Here is a 21,801-nt window from a genome sequence, read left to right as displayed (position 1 = left end):
AGTCCAACTCTCACATCCATACATGACTACTGGAAAAACCATAGCTTTGACTATATGAATCTTTGTCAGTAAACTGATGTCTCTGCTTTTTAATATGCTGCCTAGGTTTGTCATAGTTTTTCTTCCAAGGAACAAGCGTCTTTAATTTCATGGCTTCAGTCACCATCTTACAGTGATTTTAGAGCCCAGGAAAATAAAATCTGTAACTGTTTCCACTTTCTCCCCATCTGTTTGCCATGAAGTCATGGGACCACACACCATGATCTCCATCTTTCTGAATGTTGAGTTTTAAGCCAGCCTTTTCACTCTTCTCTTTCACCTTCATCAAAGGCTCTTTAGATCCTCTTCACTTTCTGCCATAGGGGTGGTATCATCTGCTTATCTGAGGTTAATGATATTTCTCCTGGCAATTTTGATTCCAGCTTGTGCTTCATCCAGGCCAGCATTTCACGTGATATACTCTGCATATATGTTAAAAAAGCAGGATGACAATATACAGCCTTGATGTACTCCTTTCTCGATTTTTGAACCAGTCTGTTGTTTCATGTCCAGTTCTGTTATTTCCTGACCTACATACAGATTTCTCAGGAGGCAGGTAAGGTAGCCTGGTATTCCCATCTCTTTTAAGAGTTTTCTGGTTTGTTGTGATCTACACAATCAAAGACTTTAGCCTAGTCAATGAGGCAGAAGTAATTTTTTGGGGAATTCCCATGCTTTTTCTATGATCCAGCAGTGGATATTGGCAATTTGATCTCTGGTTCCTCTGCCTTTTCTAAACCCAGCTTGTACAAATGGAAGTTCTTGGTTCATGTACTATTGAAACCTAGCTTGAAGAATTTTGAGAATAATCTTGCCAGCATGTGAAATGAGCACAATTCTACCTTTTAGATTTTGTGAACACTGATATACAAATATGTTCAAGCCCCTGCTTTCAGTTCTTTGGGATATACACCCAGAAGTGGAATTGCTAGTTTATATGGTACTTCTAAGTTTGATTTTCTGAGAAACTGCCTGCTATACCACTTTCCACAGTGCCTGCACAATTTTACATTCCCGTGAGAGCTACACAAGAGTTCTAATTTGTTTGATTGTTTTAAGTAATGTGCTGAATGGCCTTTGGTGAGTCACAATTTCTCTGGACCTCAAGTTTCCTCATCTATTAAATGAGGGAATTGGAGTGGATTTGGAATAAAAGATTTTTTAGGTTTCTTCTAGGAAAAAACAAAAACAAACAACCCACTATATTGGTCTAATTAAATCAAGTTGCAATTAGAACCAGAAAGCAGTTTGAATGGTTTGTGAGGTATGACTTGCTACCTTAAACCCTCTTCTTAATACAATAAGTAGAATCATACTTTTTCAGAGAAAAGGGCAAAGAGCCTAAAAATGCACCCTGCTCTCACTGATGACATTGGCATCTGCTTTCTGAGCATCTAGTCTCTGCTCAGCACTGTTCCAAGTATCCCCCTCACATCATCTCCGATCCCGAGAGTACAGAAGAGGACGAGCCGAGGCATGACAAAATCACACTGTGTGCCCAAGTTCCCGCAGCCAGCAGGTGAACGAGCCAGCATCTGTCCTCGGACAGCTCTGCTCTGCAGGCCAGTTCCATCACCAGGCGCTGACAGTTCCCTCCTGGGTGCTTCTCCCCACGTCTTGAGAGCTCCTCAATGGTTTCTTCCTTTTCTTTGATCACACTTCTGTTTAAATATCTCAGCCCTCTGCCAAGAACAGCTGAATTTCCTCAGCTACAGCATTTAAGCCTTTTATTTTTAGGCCTGGGGGCTGAAATGTACAAAGCTGTCTCCGAAATCCTCTCGGCGAATATGTTTTAGTAATTTTCTCTGACATCTTTTCCAGTGTTTTTCAGAAAATTGCTCTTAAGGTATACTCCTTGAGGGAGGAAGAAACAGAATGCTTACCATGTCCCTGCGTGGCTTACATGTACTAATTCACTGAATCTGGGGAGTGACCCTGTGACATGGATTTTATTACTTCAGTTTACAGATCTTTTGAGCAAGGACACAGATTCAGAGAGGTGTGTTAGCTTGCCAAGGTCACTCAGCCAGAGCATAACACAGCTGGGAGATAAGCCTGCATGGATTGAAACCCGAGCTGCTTCGTTCAGGAAGATGCCCAACAGAGAACACAGAGAGCCACTTAAGAAAGTCAGTGCTCAGCCGGTGACACAGCATCACCCACTGAGCTGCTGGCACTAGAAAGGGGCCAAAATAAAGGGAAGGGAAGAGGTTCACAGCTTCCCAGAAGCGAGTCTGCAGGGAGAGGGAACAACTCAGTCCTCAGTGAAGAGCAAATTCTCGTGAGGCACCAGAGGCTGTTTTCTCCCAGAACAAAGATTGTGGAGGCAGGATGCTCCTAGATAACATATACACTAATTACCAGCAATGCTTCTATATATATCAAAGATATAAAGTAATTGAGAGAGGGATAAATGAGGGATTAACATACACATATTACATACATAAAATAAACAACAAGGACCTACTGTATGCACAGGGAGCTCTACTCAATACTCTGTAATAACCTGTATGGGAAAAGGATCTGAAAAATAATGAACACATGTATAATAGACTCACTTTGCTGTACACTTGAAACACAATATTGTAAATCAACTATACACTAATAAAACTTTTAAAAAAGTAATTGGATCTATCTGGTTAAATATAAATCATTTTAATAGTTCCATGTGAATCTTAACCTTGCTTAGTAGCTACTCTAGGTTTTATAGGGATTGGGTTAAAAGGGGTGAAACCTGTGTCTCAGATTTAGTGGGGAAGAATTCTCTTAAGAGGATTCTAAATGCTAAAAAGAGGTTGAGGACTTCTTCAACAATTAAAGAGAAGCAGATGTGGGTGATGGTCAACTCAAATGCTGATGTAGTCTCTAAAGATTTCTCCCGACCTGGATTCAAAAGGTATTAAGTGTTTATCAGAGAAAGACTGAACTGGACTGTTAATCCTTAAATAGGGAACATTAAAGTTTCTTGAGGCACAGACTGACTTTTGTTTCCTACCCTTCATGGTACCAAGCACAATAACTTTTATACACTAAGGCCAACAATGCATATTTCCTTATGGCATGAACTAGCATTTTCATTTGAATTATATATATAACTCTGGGGTCTTTCTTTTAAACAGTAAAAAAGCTAAATCAGCTGTGGTCATTGGACTAAATATGTGCGTCATGGAAAACCATTAGTACTGTGATGGTGGTCACTGCAGGCCACAGGGGATTAGCATGCCTTGGGAGTCAGAAGGACCCCAGCTCCAGACCATAGAGTAATAACGCAAAAGTAAGCCCAACTCTGCAGCACAATTTGTTGTGTTATCATAGATTAGGTCATCATAGGTAGCTGGAGCCAGCTGAGGTGAGTACATTTCCCTTCCAAGGGCTGAGAAATTTTAAGGCATAAATCTATAAAGATAAGCCCTTCTCCCTGATTTTTTATTAATGAAATTATAAAAGCCACATTCTCCTTAGTCTAAATTTTCTACTAAATATACAAATAAAATTTTCTTATGAAAACAGGGTAGATAGAAGACAATTGGTAGAATCCCAAAGTACTTCACTTTTATTTCTATCTGCAAGTAAAGTTTCTTCAATATCAGGAGAGCACCAGTGCCTGAACTTGAGAATTAAGTTATAAATTATGATTCACTTGGGCAATATTTGCCTGAGAAGGATTTCTGTGATCATTTCCTGAGAAGTGGAGACTTCTCAGGAACAATCATGCCATCAGCCCCAGGACAGAGTGATCTGTAAACAACATGTCCTCAAAATGACACTAATTATATGACTGGAGATTTCCAGAGAGACAAGTCTTTCACCAACAAAGCTAGTATTTCCTGAATTTAGTTTTTTTTTGTCTCCAATCACAGGAAGTGATATGATTTGGGCAAAGTAATTTTTATCCCATAGATATCCCCCAGAGAGAATGGATTATTCTGATTTTCCCCTATTTGAAGAATATTCATCTTTATTCTCCCTGTGCATACACTGGGAAATAATAACCTGATTTCCTAATAGGGTATTGACACAAATTACGTTATTCTCTTATTACATGTTAACTTTTTTTTATAACTTTATACTTTACTGGTATATTCAGCATCTACAGGATATATAAGACTGTAAGGACAACAGGTGATGTCATATACCTGGTAATAAACAATACTAAAAAATTAGTTATCATTCTGTACATTAAACAGTTCCTAGAATCAGAAGGTTATTGGTACTTGGCAGGGCCCCGGATCAAAGCCCTGGAAGAATTTCGCTTTCTTGTTGGTTGTTCCTTCTTAATTTTTTTTCTGGTTTTCTTCATCTATTTCTTTTTAAAGCTTTTTATTTTATACTGGAGCACAACTGATTAACAATGTTGTAATAGTTTCAGGTGGACAGCAGATGTATCCATTCTCCCCCAAACTCTCTTCCCATCCAGGCTGCCACATAACATTTAACAGAGTTCCCTGTGTTACACAGTAGGATCGTGTTATCCATTGTGTATATTACTTGTTACTTTCTTATTTTCAACATAAAAGCATCAAATCCACATTTCTTCCACACTTGAAAATAAGGCTTCCATCACATTGCCTTAAATGCATAAAGGAAAGACCTTTGCTACACGCTATTCCACACTGCACCTAAATTGTGGGCCTGGTACCTGACATGCACAAGGACCACATGGAAGCAAATGAGATCTTGCCCAAGTCTGAAAAACGTCTCCTCTCCCAACACTACTGGAAAGGCCCCTTCATCCTGCTCCTTGGATGTTGCCAACAGAAACACAATCAGTACAGAAACAACTGGTAGTGCCATTTACATGACCCAACAGCCTCATACGTCCTGACTGGATGAAACAGGAGCATCACTTCACTGACACTGAAGCCATAAGTGGTAGAAATACTTGCTATTTGGCCAACAATGCTATGAATGGCTATGACGTGTGCTCAGTTGCTCAGTCATGTCAGACTCTTTGCAACTGTAGCCCACCAGGATCCTCTGTCCATGGGATTCTCCTGGCAAGAATACTGGATTGGGTTGCCATTTCCTCCTCCAGGGGATCTTCTTGACTCAGGGATCAAACCCACATCTCTTGTGTCTCCTGCATGGGCAGGCAGATTCTTTACCACTAGCGTCACCTGGGCAGTTGGCTCCAAAATAACTATTGCATAAGAGGACAAAAAAGCCTGAGAAAACTCTGGTTCTTTGATTCTACAGATTAAAACACACATTTCAGTTAGAGCCATTAGATAGTATCACAAACTTCAAACCCAAACAGCACACATAGCAAGCTGGTTTGCAATAGCTGGAAAGCTGGCTGAGTATGTCACACTTACAGATTTCAGGATCCCTGTGGCATCTTCATGCAGCCATGTAGGGTAGACCACTTCATCGTTCAGTATGGCCTCAAAGAGGTCATCTTCGTTCTCTGCCTCGAAGGGCGCGTGGCCACACAGCATCTCGTACAGCAGCACGCCCATAGCCCACCAGTCCACCGCGGGCCCGTAGAGCATCTCCTGGAGGATCTGTGCAAAAGGGGTGACGTGAGAGGAGCTCTGTGCATCTGATGAACAAATGCACCCTTAATGAGTACAGAAAATGAAGGATTAGGAGCTGAAGTAAAGCAAGGGAATTTCCTGCCCTGGCATGCATGTTTCAGTCCATCTCCAGATTGGGGTATATTTTCCTGGGGTCAAATCAGAGGCCTTCTCATTCCGGTGGTCAAACATCTATGATCTACTTAGGCCAAAGTAATAGTATACGCAGATCCGAACCAGAAAGCGCTTTGGGACTACATCTGTGGAGGAGGAGGAGATGGGCTCACTCATTCAAATGGGGGCAATTCAAGAGCTTGTGGTTATTTCTACCAAATGAGGCCAGAATCAAAGCTCTGTGTAGAGACAAAGAAGAAAATTAAATGGGCCAGGTGTAGAGTACACTTTGTCCTCATTCAGGGCTAAAGCCTGAAGCAACTGCAAAGTTTACAAAACTCTTTTGGACTTGAATTTGTACTGGGAGGAACCAAGGACATTTTCAGCCATCATTCACCCAAGGAGCCAGAGAGGAGTCTGGAGGTGTTAGCTTTCAACGCTGCCCACAAGCTGCAGCGTCTGCTTGGCCTTGCCTTTCCGATGGGGCTGCTGGGGAGTCTGGATTCCCAAAGCTGCTTAAGCAATGAGCACACTCACCTCTGGAGCAATGTAGTCAGGCGTGCCGCAGAAGGTGGCCGTGGTAACCCCGTTGCAGATCCCCTCCTTGCACATCCCGAAATCTGCCAGTTTGCAGTGGCCCTCGTGGTCCAACAGTACGTTGTCCAGTTTCAGATCTCTGCAAGAAACACAGAGCAGCAAATATGGTGGGGCAGCTGGGCCCCAAAACATCTACCTGGCTGAGCTGGGTCACGAGATGGCGGGTCAGACAGCCAGGAGAGCTTTCTGCACCCACCCTTCAAAGGGGACACACTTCTTTGTGTTATGTGGATAACAGATTGAGATCCACTCTTGAAATCTGCCTCGTAGTCCTGGATGATGGTTCCATCTGAATGGGCTAACCACATATCAAAACACAGGCTGCCCATTAAAAACTGACAATGTGACTGCCAGGCTTCCCACTGACCACCTATACAGGAGAGACATCCACCCACCCTACACCCTGTTCTGTGGCATCTATCTCTGCCCACTGGCCTTCGCTCGGTGAAGACCTGCACGTGGCCACTGTGCAGCACACACTGTGATGGGCATCAAGAGCAAGACGACCCTTCTCCCTAAGGACCGCACTGTGTGTGTGGGAGACAGATATTCACCAGACTGTCAGCTCCATGGAGGAGGCATCAGATGCATCTGGTTCACACTGTGCCTATCATAGTGCACTCAATAAATCTTTGTTCAAAGTATATACACATAGATGAGTGTGTGTGTGTGTGTAGATACATAAATATGTGTGTATACATACACACATATATTGGGGGAAAGAGGAAAGGAGAGTGATGGGGGAGGGAGACAGAACCAAGTGTTGTATAATACAAATGGCATGAGAGAAGTAGGAACCACGTGCTGTGAGAGAAAAACAAGAAGGAACAATTCATTCCTATTAGCGGCAGGACAGAGGTCTGTGCCACAGTAGAGGCAGAAACTGAGCTGGGTCTTACAGCGTGAGTCGGTCTTCCAGGTGGGAGGCGGTATGAGACGGTCACCGTGGGCAGGTGGACAGGGCCAGCGCACAGAGCAAGAGCAGAGATGAGGTGGGCTCAGGAACCCCATGTGGCATACGAGGACTCACATGAAACACTGGGGCCATCAAAATGCCAGGGCTAGAACGCCGAGTTAAGTCCATGCTGTGAAGGGCCCTGCATACCACACCAAGGAATTCTGATACTTAGATATTAGGCAAACATGACCCACTGAAGCTCTCTAACTAAGTTTTCCAGCTGATGAGAAAAGATCAGCTAGAGGGAAGCTGAGAGAGTCCAGGGAAGAGATGTTAAGACCTGAACTAGGACAGTGACAGATGGAATGGAAAGTAGGGATCAGTCAGCAGTGCTTGGGAAAAGACTATCAGGATTAAGGCCTGATGACCACTTAGAGGTAGATGAGGAGAAGCAGCAGCAGAACTGATGACTCCCGGGTTTCTGCCTTAGACTCAGTGGGTTAGTGGGGACATTAATGACCAGGGAAAAACAAAACAGAAGTGAGAACAGGGTTTGTTTGGGTATAGCCCAGATACATAGAAACCTCAGACATTATAGTGAGTGCAAGGCAAAGCACTCACCCTCCCTCCCCTAACCTGGAAGGGCAGAATCAAGGGAAGTGAGTTTCCAGCAGCAGAACTGCTTGGTGAAGGGTATTGACAGAAATAGGAACATGGGTCAAATGTCAATAAAACTGTCTGCAAATGAAAGGCAGTTCTCCTAAACACCCCCTCCCCGACATAGGCTTCTGGCACCACCTGTCTCCCATTGCCACACCTACCAGGCATCATAACAGAGGGAGGCTGGCACCACGGCAAGCTGGGAAAGAGTCCCACACACCTACATCCTATTGTGGGCCTCTCAGTCTAGCCTTGGGGGAGGATTGGGGGAGCAGCCCTGCCTACAGGGCGACAAACTCTATCCTTTGATCTTTGAAGGAAAGATGTGCTCGGAGGCAACCACACTGGCTTAGCAGGGAAGGAGGCTGCCCAGCCAGCAGTGATGCTAGACCACCACCCTGACCTGGAGGTCTGCAGTCAACTGCCAGGTGGGAAGCTGCAGTAGCCGCGGCCTCCCGGGGCTGTGCTATGCGGAGTGGTGGCGGCCCCTCACTGGGCCTCTCCACAGCGGGGGCTACTGACTGCTGCTCTGGGCCTTCGCATCCCCAGGGGGCCGTGTCGAGGCATCCGTGGCTCTGTTTTCCCATGTCTTCCCATCTCTGCTCTGACAATAAAGGCCTGTTGGGCTGCTTGGCCCAAGGGGAGAAGAGGATGGTTGCTGTCCAGCCCAGGATCACATTGCGACTCGGGGGAGGCAGGTGATGACAGAACTGGCAAGACTGGTTTCCACACTGGGCCCTGAGAGCTGATGCGGCCGGACCATGTGGGACCTGCAGACAGGGGTCACTGGAAGCCACGCAGGCAGGAGAACCAAGTCCCATTTTCCAGGAATCCCTGGATAAGCAAGATGAGAGCTGCAGCACTTTCTCAGGCCAGCCTCCGCTCTGAGCTCATGCTTCAGGCGTCTCCCGGGTGACAGGCGGAGATATGCTGGGTGCCACTTCAGCAATGCGAGGCTCCTCCACCTCTAAACCAGACCCGGCCCCGGCCCCCCAGTCAGCCTCCTGCCCCTTTCCCTGGGCAGAATCCCACTTCCCACACAAGCTTTCAGTAGGCTCTGGTCTGTGGAAACCCTGTCCTCCTCCCCTGCCCTCTCAACACACACACAGTATGAGCAAGATTTATTAGCCCACATGAAGGCAGGATCCCAGAAGAACAGGTGTGTGTGTTGCAGGGGAGCAGGAAGGATTCTGGTCATAGCCACTGTCAAGAGTATGGTCTCAGTTGTTCTTCTAGAAGTGATTTCAGACTCAAGGCCCTATTAGTGCCTGGTTGTCTGGCTCCTCTGGGGACTCATCAGTCCAAACACTGTCATCTCTAATATCTGCCAGCCACTTCTCATCAGCTCCAGGAGGGATCAAAGCCTTAGGGGATCTGAGCCTCGGGGCTGGCTTTATCAGCACCATGTTCCAGCCCAGCAGCCCACCTCTGTGTGGTCCTACACTCAGAAACCTCTGACTCTCACACTGCCAGAAATGGTGGCTGCATTTCTAAAATCTCCTGAAGCCACTGTGCCTGCTGAGAGCTTGGAAAGGATCTCCTTGGGTAGAAGAAGCAAGTGCTAACAGAAACTTACAATGGTCTAAAGAGCCGACCTGAGATTGCTCAAGAGAGCTTGTGACTAACGTCCCAGCTAAGCGGTTTGACTGCTTATTACTCAGCAGCTGTCACAGGTATCAGGACTTGTTCGGGGAGGGAAAAGTGCTTTGTCATCAGTTTCATACGCTGCCCATCACAATGCCCTCTGCACAGAGAAGTCTTGGGACATGGCCCCGCTGCTCAGGGCAAGGAACTGAGTGGCCCTAGGGATGTGACTTCGCCTGGTCATAGGATGCCCCAGGGCAGACAGGCCAGTTCTACACCTCAGTCCTGATTTTGCAGTCTCCTTTTAGGCATTTTCAGAACTGGACCAGCCTTGAGGGAAATGCCATTGCTGGTTTCATACCAAGTACTACCTAAGACCCTGATGCTGGGAAAGATTGAAGGCAGGAGGAGAAGGGGATGACAGAGGATAACATGGTTGGATGGCATCACCGACTCAATGGATATGAGTTTGAGTAAGCTCCAGGAGTTTGTGATGGACAGGGAAGCCTGGTGTGCTACAGTCCATGGGGTCGCAAAGAGTCGGACACAACTGAGCAACTGAACTGAACTACCTAACAGGATAAAACTCTCAACTAGAAATAATAAGGGGGGGTTGATTAAGAGCATAAGATAACCTGAGGATTCAGTTCTGCCCTCAGCCCAAATGTCTCAAACCTCCACTGTGAGGTTTGTGCTGATGTCCGCAGAGCACCCAGTTCACAGCTCTATGACCAACGACTTTCACTGCATTCGCTGCATTCTGTCTATACACCTGTCTCACCCCTTGGCTGGGGCTGAGCCTTATTGCTCCCTAGCCTCAGCGCATGCCTGGCACAAGATGCTGACCAAAGAGATAAACAGAGGCATTTTGGATGGATCACAGTGAGTTGCACCAGCCAATTCAGAGCCTATTTTATTTTGGGGGGAAGGAATGAAGTTCCATAAACTTCACTGGGACCCTTGTGCCAAAGTAATTAAACCTACAAAAATCCAAGTGCTTTTCCTCTTGGAGAGAGATGCCAGGGGTGAAAGAAAGAGCCCTGAAATATAATAAATTCAAATTCTTTGCTTTAGTGGAGCTGGGGAAAAGACACCACTTTAGGAGGGGCAATTATAAAGCAGAGAGGACCCAAGCATAATCCTTTCCCCTGGCTCACACACATATGAAAGAGGAGAACACAGAGCCATTTGTGGCTATTGTCAGCTTCCACTCTAAGGGTAAATAGGTATCTTCACCAAAGCAAAAAAAAAAAAAAAAAAAAAAAAGCCACTCTTTGACTCCTGAATTGAATATGAAATAGGCAGAGAGGTCAGTTTTTGGCTTTGGACTTCCTCAGCCTCCCCAGCCAACATGTAAGTCAGCAGCCGAAGTTAACAAGGCTCCACGATGAAGATTACAAGTTCATACAGGGCACAGGCTCAGATCCTAAAACACCAAATACACAATTATGGCCTCATCATTCATTAGCTTATTGAGCAGTGGTATTTAATAGCTCTACCTTTGTTATGCAAGCACAGAAGGGTAGAAAGAGTTATTTTATCCTCCCTGACGGTCTGAAAGGTGCATTGTTCTTGCCGGGGTAATGAGGGTTACTTAAAATGCCCACAGCGGTTTCAGAGAGGATTCTGAAGTGGTTGAAAACAAAGGAAATTCAAAAATTGTATTTGTTTTGTTTCCAGCATGAGCTACTCTGAGAGTCATAAAACAGAATGACAGGAGGTCTTACTGCTTAGATCTCTGGACTCAGTTATTCTTCCAAAAGAAATAAAGAGCAGTGAGTTGAGACTGGTTCCTTGGACAACAATGCGTCTAAGAGGCTATTCAGAAGCTATTTTTAATGTTTCTTAAAAAATTGTATCATGGAACATTTCAAACTGATGTGAAAGTATGGTGAATAACATAACGACTCCTGTAGTGATCACACAGCAAAAACAGCTATCAATGCCCAATCGTGTTTCAACTGTACTTCTACTCCCTTCTTGACCCATCTCTTTAGTCGGATTCTGGAAGCAAATCCAAAATATGAAATCGTCTCATCTATCCATATTTTAACATCTAAATCTAAAAGACTATTTCTTAGATAAAGTACAACTTTGCTATTGGTTACCCTAAAATATACAGTCAATATACTATTTTAAGTATATTGCTTTTTGTCTCTTTGCTCATTTGTGTGTGTGTGTGTGTGTGTGTGTGTGTGTGTGTGTCTAGAGAACCTGAAAAAACATTCTGTGGATGATGATGATGATAACAAAACAACAACAACAATAACAACGATTAGTGTCAGTAGTAGTAACACACACTGAGTGTTCACTAAATGCTAAATGCTTCATCCGCATTCTTATTTTACCTTCAAAACAACCCTATGAAGTAAGGTCTACATCAACATCATTTAGTGAACCAGGGATAAAGTCAGGATTTGAATTCAGTTCTGCTCACCTCCCTCTAAGTCCTGGGCTCCAAACCCACCACAGTAGGCACCCTCTCTTCCATACAGTGCTCCTGTGTCACTGGCTAATTCTCCTAGTAGATGGTTTCCTGAGAGAACTTCATCAATTAAAACAAGAACCATCTGATAATCAACAAATATCCTGAGACTGATTTGCCAAATAACGTGTCACAATTTTGTGACACATTATTAAATGCATAATCAAAATTCCAGAAAAATAAATTTTTTGTTTGGTTCTTAACTTTTGCGTGGAGGAGTTGATTAATTTCACACAATCCTTGAAGGTACAGGAATAGGGGAACACATAGCAAATCTCTTTCTAGTTGTTAAATACTATGATGATAACTCTAAGGGTAACTTTTCTAAGGAAGAAAAGCTGACGTGTAGGCAAGAGTTAAGAGGTGGCATTTGCCAAGAGAGTGAATTTGAATTATGACCTTAGTCTCAAAACAAAACCATTTAGGGTTAGTTTGTGTTTTAAATATCAGGGTTTATATAAACTTGACAGTTTTTTGAAGCAGGGCCAATTGTATTAAATTGGTAAAAGAATTCTAAAACGTCACTGAAAAAGCAAAAGCCTAAAATGTGGTTTTATCACATGTTATAGTAATGCCATTTGTGTGCTATCTAACAGAAGACATTCAGCCATTCATTCATCCAACTAATCTCTGGGTACCATCCATGAGCCAGGCAATATGCAAGGGACTCAGAAGATTAAAGGAGACAGGAAAGAGCAGGAGCCTCATACAGCAGGGCCCAATAAGGATTTCAGACTTTGGTCCAAGAGGGGAAAAAAAAAAAACATTGAAAGGTCCTATACAGGAGAAAGATGGCGTTAATCTGATTTTACAATAAGCCCCTCCAGCTACAAGGAAAACAGGTCAGAGGGGACGAGACAGAACATGAAGAGACCAGTGGGGAAGCTACTGGAGTATTCAGAAAAGAACTGATGGTGATCTGGACCAGGGGCGGGGCAGGAATGTAAAGAGAGCTAGACAGATGGAGAACTATCAGGGGAAGACAGTAACAGGATTTAGTAATGGAAAGACGTAGAAGGTAAAAAAAGAAGAACGTATGAGCATGTTCTGACTCAAAGAATTGATTTTGGACATATCGAGGTATTTTTTAGACATCTGCGTAGACATGTTTAATGCTGAATATACACTGCTAGAGCGTAGATGAAAGGCCAGGCCAGAGACAGAAAATGACAAGTCATTATTTGGGTGTGGATGAGTTCACCTGGGGAGAGAGAATGGAATGGAAAGGCAAAGGCTTGGGATGAAGCTTTGGAAAGAGCATCCTGAGGATAATATCCCTCGCCACTTTCACACTCAGACCACAAACACTTTGCAGTTTAGTCACTCAGTCGTGTTCGACTCTTTGCGACCCCATGGACTACAGCACGCCAGGTTTCCGAGGCCTTCACTATCTCCCTGAGCTTGCTCAAACTCATGTCCATTGCGTCGATGATGCCATTCAACCATCTCATCCCCTGTCGCCTCCTTCTCCTCCTGTCCTCAGTCTTTTCCAGTGAGATAAATTATAGTCAGAGTGGGTAGCACAACTGAGTACCAGGAAAGAAAGATCCAACTCTTTTGCCTCCAATGAACCATATGTAGTCCTGTTAAGATTTAAAAGGCTTAGAAAATGTTACCCTTTCACGTTCAAAACCATTTCATGAATTCTTTCTAGGTTAAACTCGCAACCTCTGCTACATGAAGGGATCCTTTGGGGAGTGTAGGTTTAGGCCTTTTACTTTACAAAGATGTTTGTTGCTGTATTGTGCATAACAGAGCAAATTTTGGAAGCGAGCTAAATTATTTATTAAGAGGGTAACAGCTAAATAAATTATGGTATATCCATGACAGAATTTTATGAAGGCTATTACAATTGTATGAGGTATAATGAAGGACAAACAAACACAGGGAAATGTCTATGACAGAAATTTTGTCTTTCGAAAATGATTTCTTTTGTGATTATACAAATACTATTTTCATTATCTTAAATTCCATCATTCCTGAAAAAAACTATGGAGAAAACAAGAACAGGTTTGTAGTCATATAATCTTTTCTTAATGCTACACTAACAAATGTTATGAAGTAACTTACTTTTCTCACTTAATGAACTTTTGGACATATTTCTATAGCCTGTAGATCTGCCTCATTCTTTGTAATGGTTACATAAAATTCCATTATAAAGATGTTCCCTAATTTAATTAGGTCCTTCTCCATAAACGTGTAGATTGTTTCTAATTGCTTGCATCTTTAAACACATTACTCCATGCAGTAATGAACATTATTTGCACTCTTATAGGAGGGTTACATTTTCAGAAGTGGAAATGCTGGGTTAAAGTGTACAAATGTTTAAAATTTAAACAGACATTGAGTAACTGCCCTCTAAAAAGCTGGCACCAATTTATACTCCCACCAATAGTGTACAAGAGCATCCACTTACCTTCCTTATTCAAGTTAGATGTAATCACCCTTCCATCCTTGCCAATTTGCTAGGGGAAAATGATCTCACTGTTTTACCTTCATTTCTTGATTATTGAGATTAAACTTAAAAAAAAATCTGTATGGTTAATGGCCATTTGTGTTTCTTCTGTGTGTTGCCTAGTCACAAGTTTTACCTGTTTTAAAATTTGAGTTAGTTTTTGGATTATATTGTAGAGATTCATTACACATAATGGACAGCAGCAATTTGTTATACTGGTTGCAAATATTATTGTTCAGCTTGTTTTGTTTATGATAACTTTCATATTTTTATATAATCAAATCTATCAATCTTTTTATAGCTGTTGGGTTTCATGACTTATTTCCAGGATGATACAATTCTAAATGAAAAAGCAGAACACAAAATTGTACTTTCAATATTCTCTTAATTATGTTACAACTGTTGGAGAGGGAAGGAAGAAAGATAAGAGGGAAAAGGGAGAGTTGGGAAAAGCTAAAAGATTACATGTCTAGATGATATGTTCATGAATGTTTTCTTTTTTGTACTTTCTAAATTTTTTGTAGGAATTACATATTACTTTGACAACCAGGAAAAAGTCATAAGATATGTATTTATATATTTTGGCTTTAATCCTTTTCTTTAGTCTCTCTACTCTTTCAGGCTATAATTCCCAAGGAAGATGTGTAGGGAAAGTGATCTACTGGTAGGAGTGGAAACAATTTATTCTGGAAACCAGGTTGCTAGGGCATGTTGAAAAAAAGCACCTTACTTCCTTAGGGAATGTGAACATTTGTGTACTCAGAATTCTGACCTGTTGTCATAAGCTCATTTTTTTTAGCCAATGAAATTATTTAAAGTGTGTCACATGTACGTAATTATCATGAATGGCATTGATATTTTCAGATGCTCCATGATATGTCCCTAAAGTCTTAACAAACTTAAAGATGAAAACGAGGCCCCTGCTAAATGAAGCAACGCTCTGAATTATTAAATGAGGTCCCCATGCCATTTGTCCTCATAAAGTGACATTTTAGCTGGTGTTTTTGAGGCTGATCTATTGCAACACTGGCTTAAGAACTAATATATGAAGCATGAACATTCATCATTATGAGAGTGAATGTAAAATAACTTATTTTCCAGTGAATGAAAAACAGTAAAACAATTTCCAACCCAGAAAATGTTAGAAGCTCCTTTGTGGCTCTTTTCCCCCTACCTTTTCATATTTCTTCCCAACAGCTACTTGAGATGGGAAATGATCATAAAAAATGACTCTGTGGCAATGACTCTATTTCATCCCCTTTAAAACAGAGCTGGAGACTCACAAACGAACCCCCTGAGGCCAGGTGCTGGGCTCCATCCAGCTCTGCTGTTTGGTGCACTCGATACACAGGCAGCTTGTTTCCACCATCACCCCTGTGTACACACAGGACCAGCTTGAGCGGAGGGATTGAGAAAGTTCCCCCTGCCTTGTCTGATGGTAGGAAAAAAAAGAAGCACAAAGAAAACACTCGCTGACTCTCTGGACAAATGCAAGAGGCAATGAGTTTGGCTAATGTCCACCCCGTGTGGATCACACACCTCCGGAGGACCATCAGATGAATGAGCCATCAAACTGGCAGTTGAGCCTTCCACATTTTTTTTTTTTCATTCCACTCTCCCCTACACTTCCAGGAGGGTTGAAATTCCCTGGCTGAAGCAGCACAAATTTATTTAGGAGCTCCTTACAGTACTTTTATTTTATAGTTGCCAAGAAAAAACTCTCACCGATCCTTCTTGTCAAAACACTTCCTACGAGATGCCTGGCAGCATTCTGTGGGAGAGCAGGAGGCAGAGTGGAGGGCTTGGGACAAAGACACCAAGGAGATGACAGCCCCTTGGTGGCCAGGGACCTTCTGGCCATCGGGCCTAGCTCCAACAGAGAAGAGATGATGGGTACAATGTCAGACCTGGACTTGATGACTCAGGGGAAACATAGTGATCAACAAGCTGAATCCTCCTTTAACTACACAGGCCCCCCACTGCAGAGAGCCAAGTGCAACTGACCCATGGAAAACCACCTGCCAGGGCAGCTTGGCTTCCCAACCACAGAAATACAACAAGGAAATAAAGGTTCTCCAGCTGCAAGATCACCAACAGCATCACGGAGTCATGGGGATTCTGAGAGCCTGCAAGCTGGGGTCAGGGTAGGCAGGCAGAAGCTCCTCACTGGCTGGCTTCTTGCAGGGCATGTGCACAAAGATGAGGATGGCAAGATTTCCAATAAGGAGGAATCAGAACACAGCTCCTCCTAAGCAGGAGGAGTCTAAGGACAATTGGGGCAGCTGTGGACCAGATGGGGATCCTGGTCGACAGATCCTGCCACGTTTATGTTGGACACACAGCACCAATACCAACAAACAGGTTCATAGAGTGCAACTCGGTTAACATTACAGGGCACACGGCACTAGGAAATGCCAGCTGTGGTTGCTGCCATCATTGCTGGAGACAATGGAGACAGTGTAAATAAGGGACAATGAGAATGCTAACCTGTCCAGCTGTGGCTACTGGATCCCTCAAAGGAAACCCAGGGCTCTTCTGACTAATGGGACTAGATCCTGTCACGGAGGCAGTTCCCTGAAGAGTCCACTGAGAAGAGATAGTAATGTCCCTCCTTTGCCAGGGTTACTACCTGGGGTAAACAAGTAGCAAGAGTTGTTGCAGTAGATGCTGAAGGAACATGCAGCCTTGCAGGATATGTGAAGGGGACATGGGTACTACTGGCAGGGGGTGATGAGGAACAGCTTATGGCAGGAAGGAGTAGAGTTTATAGCCCCAACCCAGGAAGGGATATGCCTGGCAAATGGCTAAACACAAATCTTTGCCAGCATTAGTAATACCTTACACAATAGCAATTTCAGAGGGGAGGGGTCGGGAGGGGAGATGGAGGGAGACCGTGGCTGACTTGAACCAGAACTTTCAGCCACACCTATAGATCTCATCCAGTTATCTGCTCTCCCCGTGGAGAAGAAACCTGAGCCATCTAAAGGAAAGTCTCTGAAAAGCCCAAGGACACCTGGAGTTCAGAGCCACGCCCAGGTCCTAAGAATTCAATGGAAAGCTCACATCTTAGTTATGGCTTATGCTCGGCACTGCTTTGTCATCTGTTTTGCACAAAAAGTCTTGCTTTCCCCAATCAGATTACAAACTCCAAGAGTAGGCCTGGAATATTCCACAGGTCATTTCCAGACTACTGATCACAAGCTGGGTGCAGGGCAGCAACACACATCTGAGTTCTTTCCAAGAAGGAACTTTACTGGTTTCCTCCTAATGCTATGCATATCAGAGCAAAATGTGCAAAGCATCAAAATTTCCCCTAAAAGACATCCCCTTTGGGAGAAGTCAGGCTACCTCCTCAACACCTACCCTATCCATTCTCAGGACTTAGTCTTGACACCAAAGAGCCCATGTTTTTCAAGAAACCATTTATATTGTTCACTTTGAAATATATGAGCACTTATATGTGGAGATGTTGTCCAAAGACTCCCCAGTTTTATGTAGTAATATTCTTTTTAATTGAACAAACTCTAGAAGATAGTGAATGACAGGGAAGCCTGGCATGCTGGAGTCCATGGGGTCACAAAGAGTCAGACACAACAATTCTTCTTATTACTCTGTTAAATGCATAAGTGAGAATCATGATAACTTCCTATGATCTTAAATATCAACAGAATTCACAAGTCAGGAGGAAAAATATTTTTAGCTTGTGCATCTTAGTTTTGCTTTGGAAAGTATCACCTAACTTGCAAGCAAAAGTAGCAGATAAACACACCTTTTGAGAGGAGATTAACATTCTTCTTGCCTGAATGCTGGACTAATCTTGATCCAATAAATATAGGCTATTTCAGTTTGGTCACTTTCCCAGCACCTCAGTTTCTCTGTTAAAACATTGTTAAGGTCACAAGGTGATCAATCTTAGTCTAAACAGAACCTAACCTTGGATTTCACTTCATAAATAACCCATGCCACAGCATTATACATGCCTCTATGTATATTAAAAAAGCAATCTAAAGATCTATTGCAAATATAAAGTCTCATGCAGCAATAACTACTTTCTGAAAGTGAAAGTCGCTCAGTCAAGTCCAACTCTTTGTGACCCCATGGACTATACAGTCCATGGAAGTCTCCAGGCTAGAATACTGGAGTGAATAGACTATCCCTTCTCCAGTGGATCTTCCTAACCCAGGAATCAAACCGGGTCTCCTGCATTGCAGATGGATTCTTTACCAACTGAGTTATTTCTAATCCTCCTATGGGGCATATTTGACATTTCCTAGGGAACCATAGGCCATGCTGATGATTTGATAACAATCCAGAGTGACCATTTCTGGGGACAGAGCAAACCTGGACTTGTGGCCAAGAATGACAGATAGACAGAGGCCAATCGCGAGTTCTCAACTATGCCCTTAGGAGGAATAGAGCCCCCGTTTACCTCTCAGTGTGCTTCCTTCCCCCTCCCCAGGTAACCCTGTGGAGGTCGTTCAACCAACTTTTGCCTGCCTGTTTCCAAGAGGTAGTGTAATGTGTGGTGAAGGGACTCTGGAGGCAGGCATCCTGGGCTGGAGTCTTGGCCCTGATCTCTACCAGCTGTGTAATCTTGGGCCAGTTACTTAACCACCATGTTTATTTCCTTATTGTGAAATCCAGATAACAGCAGTTCCTGCCTTATGGGAATTACGAGTTTTTAATATGCATTGCTTAAAACAGTGCCCACAATGCACTGAAGTGCTATGGAAGCATTAGTTGTTATTTCCTCATCAACCAAAAGACCAGATAACAGATCACAGCATGGCCTATTACTTCAGATTTTTATGGGAATCAAAAATAATGGAGTATACACAGACTTTTTAAATTCTAAGTAACTACTGTAAGCTTCTGCATTTGGGGCAGGGAAGTCTATTATATTATTAAGTGACACACCTGGCTTATAAATGGCTCTGCAGGGAAGAGATCAAGAAGTCAAAGCAGGTTGCCTAGAGGTGCCCCCGCCCGGCGCCAACCACCAGCAAAATGTCTGAAGAACTGGCACAACCTCATCACCCAAAACTTTCGTCTCCTTTGCACATCTTTGCTGAGACCACATTCTGAAGGACTAAGATGCTCTGTTTGGCATCAGAAGCCCCACCCAGAACAGCAGGAAAAGATTGGTTTAAGTTCATCTGCCAGCCAGTTCACTACAGGTACAGTTCGCTACCATACCATTTTTTAAAAATACATGTTTCAATGCTATTCTCTTAAATCATCCCACTCTTGCCTTCTCCCACAGAGTCCAAAAGTCTGTTCTTTACATCTGTGTCTCTTTTGCTGTCTCGCATATAGGGTCATCATTACCATCTTTCTAAATTCCATATATATGCGTTAATATACTATATTGGTGTTTTTCTTTCTGACTTACTTCACTCTGTATAATAGGCTCCAGTTTCATCCACCTCATAAGAACTGATTCAAATGCATTCTTTTTAATAGCTGAGTAATACTGCATTGTGTATAAGTACCACAGCTTTCTTATCCATTTGTCTGCTGATGGACATCTAGGTTGCTTCCATGTCCTGGCTATTATAAACAGTGCTGTGATGAACATTGGGGTACACGTGTCTCTTTCAATTCTGGTTTCCCCCATGTGTATGCCCAGCAGTGGGATTGCTGGGTTGTATGGGAATTCTATTTTCAGTTTTTTTCCTTAAAAAACTATACCATTCTTATAAGCAGTATGTACATGCGTGTGTACTCAGTCAAGTTCAACATTTTGCAACCCTATGGATTGCAGACCATCAGGCTCCTCTGTCCATGGGATTCTCCAGGCAAAAATACTGGAGTGGGTTGCCATTTCCTCCTCCAGGGGATCTCCCCCACCCAGGGATTGAACCCAAGTTTCCTGTGTCTGCTGCATTGACAGGGAGATTCTTTACCACTGTGCTACCTGAAGCTGCTGCCGCTGCTAAGTCTCTTCAGTTGTGTCCGACTACCTGAGAAGCTCTTTAATCAGTATAAGCTGGAGAAGAAGAAAGTCACTAAATCCTACTGTTGCTATCAATAACATCACTGTGAAAGTGTTAGTCACTCAGTTGCGTTCGACTCTTTGAGACCCCATGGACTGTAGCCAGCCAGGATCCTCTGTCCATGGAATTCTCCAGGCAAGAATACTGGAGTGGTAGCCATTCCCTTTTCCAGGGATCAAACCTGGGTATCCTGCATTGCAGGCAGATTCTTTACCGTCTGAGCCACCAGGTAAGCCCCACCATCACTGTGGCTGGAGACATTTATTTCCTTTCTGGAGAACTGACATGAAATCCACACCTCACAATGCAATCAAATAAAACTCCACCTCATCTTCTACCCTTTCCCTGCCTCATTATTTGGGACATACACCCAATCATGGAGATGGGCCTCATACATTCAGTGAAGTGATAAAACCCAGACATCACAAGGCCACTTTTGGGAGATGTTGCTACTAACTGTTCACTGTTCAAACAACAGGATGATAAATGAAGGTATCTTTTCAGTGTATCGAAGTCTCTTTTTTTGTCACATGTTTTCACAAATGAGTAGTCAACTCTGAGCACCATGCTTACACTGAAGCATTTCTATCAAGGCCACTGCACTGGTGTTTGCCTTCCTTTAACCACAAAGGTCACAGGTATTCAAGGGAAGGGGTGGGCAGACAGTACAAGTTCCAAATCTTGCCGTGGGCTGCTGGGTTTTTTTTTTTTTTTGGTTCTTGTTTTCCCAACTATATCTGACCTCCAAGGAGGTGCTTCCTGGTTTTCATTTTTCTATTTTTCAGTTGCCCTTGGTGCCTAATACAGTGCCTTGCCCTTAATAAATGGCTGATATTCTGAGGAGCCTGCCCTCTTCGCCTTCTAGTGTCGGTTTGGTTCTGAGACCCCAGAGAAGCTGGTTTAAGGGAGGCTGGAGGGGGGAGACTCTTAGGAAACTGGTTGATTCTGGTTTGTGCTGATACCCTGGCACCTCTCTGGGATCTCTGGAGCAAACGTGTAGCTGCCATTGCCTGCTGGGGTCCTGTCCTGGGGGGTGACCTCGGACCAGGATGGCACCCCAGGAAGCTTTGGGGCTCTGAACACACCTTCAGGTCTACCCCACTCCAGACAGGAATCTTCCTGACCCGTTTAGAACCAAACCAATTCCAGCCAAGAGATACCAGAAAGGAAAACTGGCCGTGCTTGGTGACTGCCTGTTGACGTTTGGCTGACAGGTGAGAGCAACCTTTGTTCCTGTGAAAGGAGGATATTAAGAATTCTGTTGACTGACTGAACAGGATGTATGTGAATCTAACTGCCCATCAGAGGACACAGTGAGCCTGAGAGTGGCTTCTGACATTAAGACAGCAGTTGTGAACCGAGAGCACAGGGAGTCAGGCCCTCTGGTTGAGAGCTGCTGGGCAGCGCAGGGGAGGGGAAGGGGGGGTCGGTGTGCAGGCTGGCATCTGGGCACACCA

General features: G+C 43.7%; 1 protein-coding gene across 1 annotated transcript in view; it reads right to left on the bottom strand.

Moving 5' to 3' along the window:
* Positions 1–21,801, bottom strand: part of PRKCH (protein kinase C eta) — a 237,110-nt gene that overhangs the window by 16,421 nt on the left and 198,888 nt on the right. The window contains exons 11-12 of the mRNA XM_052646249.1: positions 6,207–6,345; positions 5,355–5,543 (exon numbers count right to left, since the gene is read on the bottom strand). Coding sequence (XP_052502209.1) covers positions 5,355–5,543; positions 6,207–6,345 — 328 coding nt within the window. The remainder of the gene's footprint in view (positions 1–5,354; positions 5,544–6,206; positions 6,346–21,801) is intronic.

The sequence above is a fragment of the Budorcas taxicolor genome, chromosome 10 (assembly GCF_023091745.1).
Source record: "Budorcas taxicolor isolate Tak-1 chromosome 10, Takin1.1, whole genome shotgun sequence".
Lineage (NCBI taxonomy): Eukaryota > Metazoa > Chordata > Mammalia > Artiodactyla > Bovidae > Budorcas > Budorcas taxicolor.
This window is presented reverse-complemented; position numbering and strand designations above follow the sequence as displayed.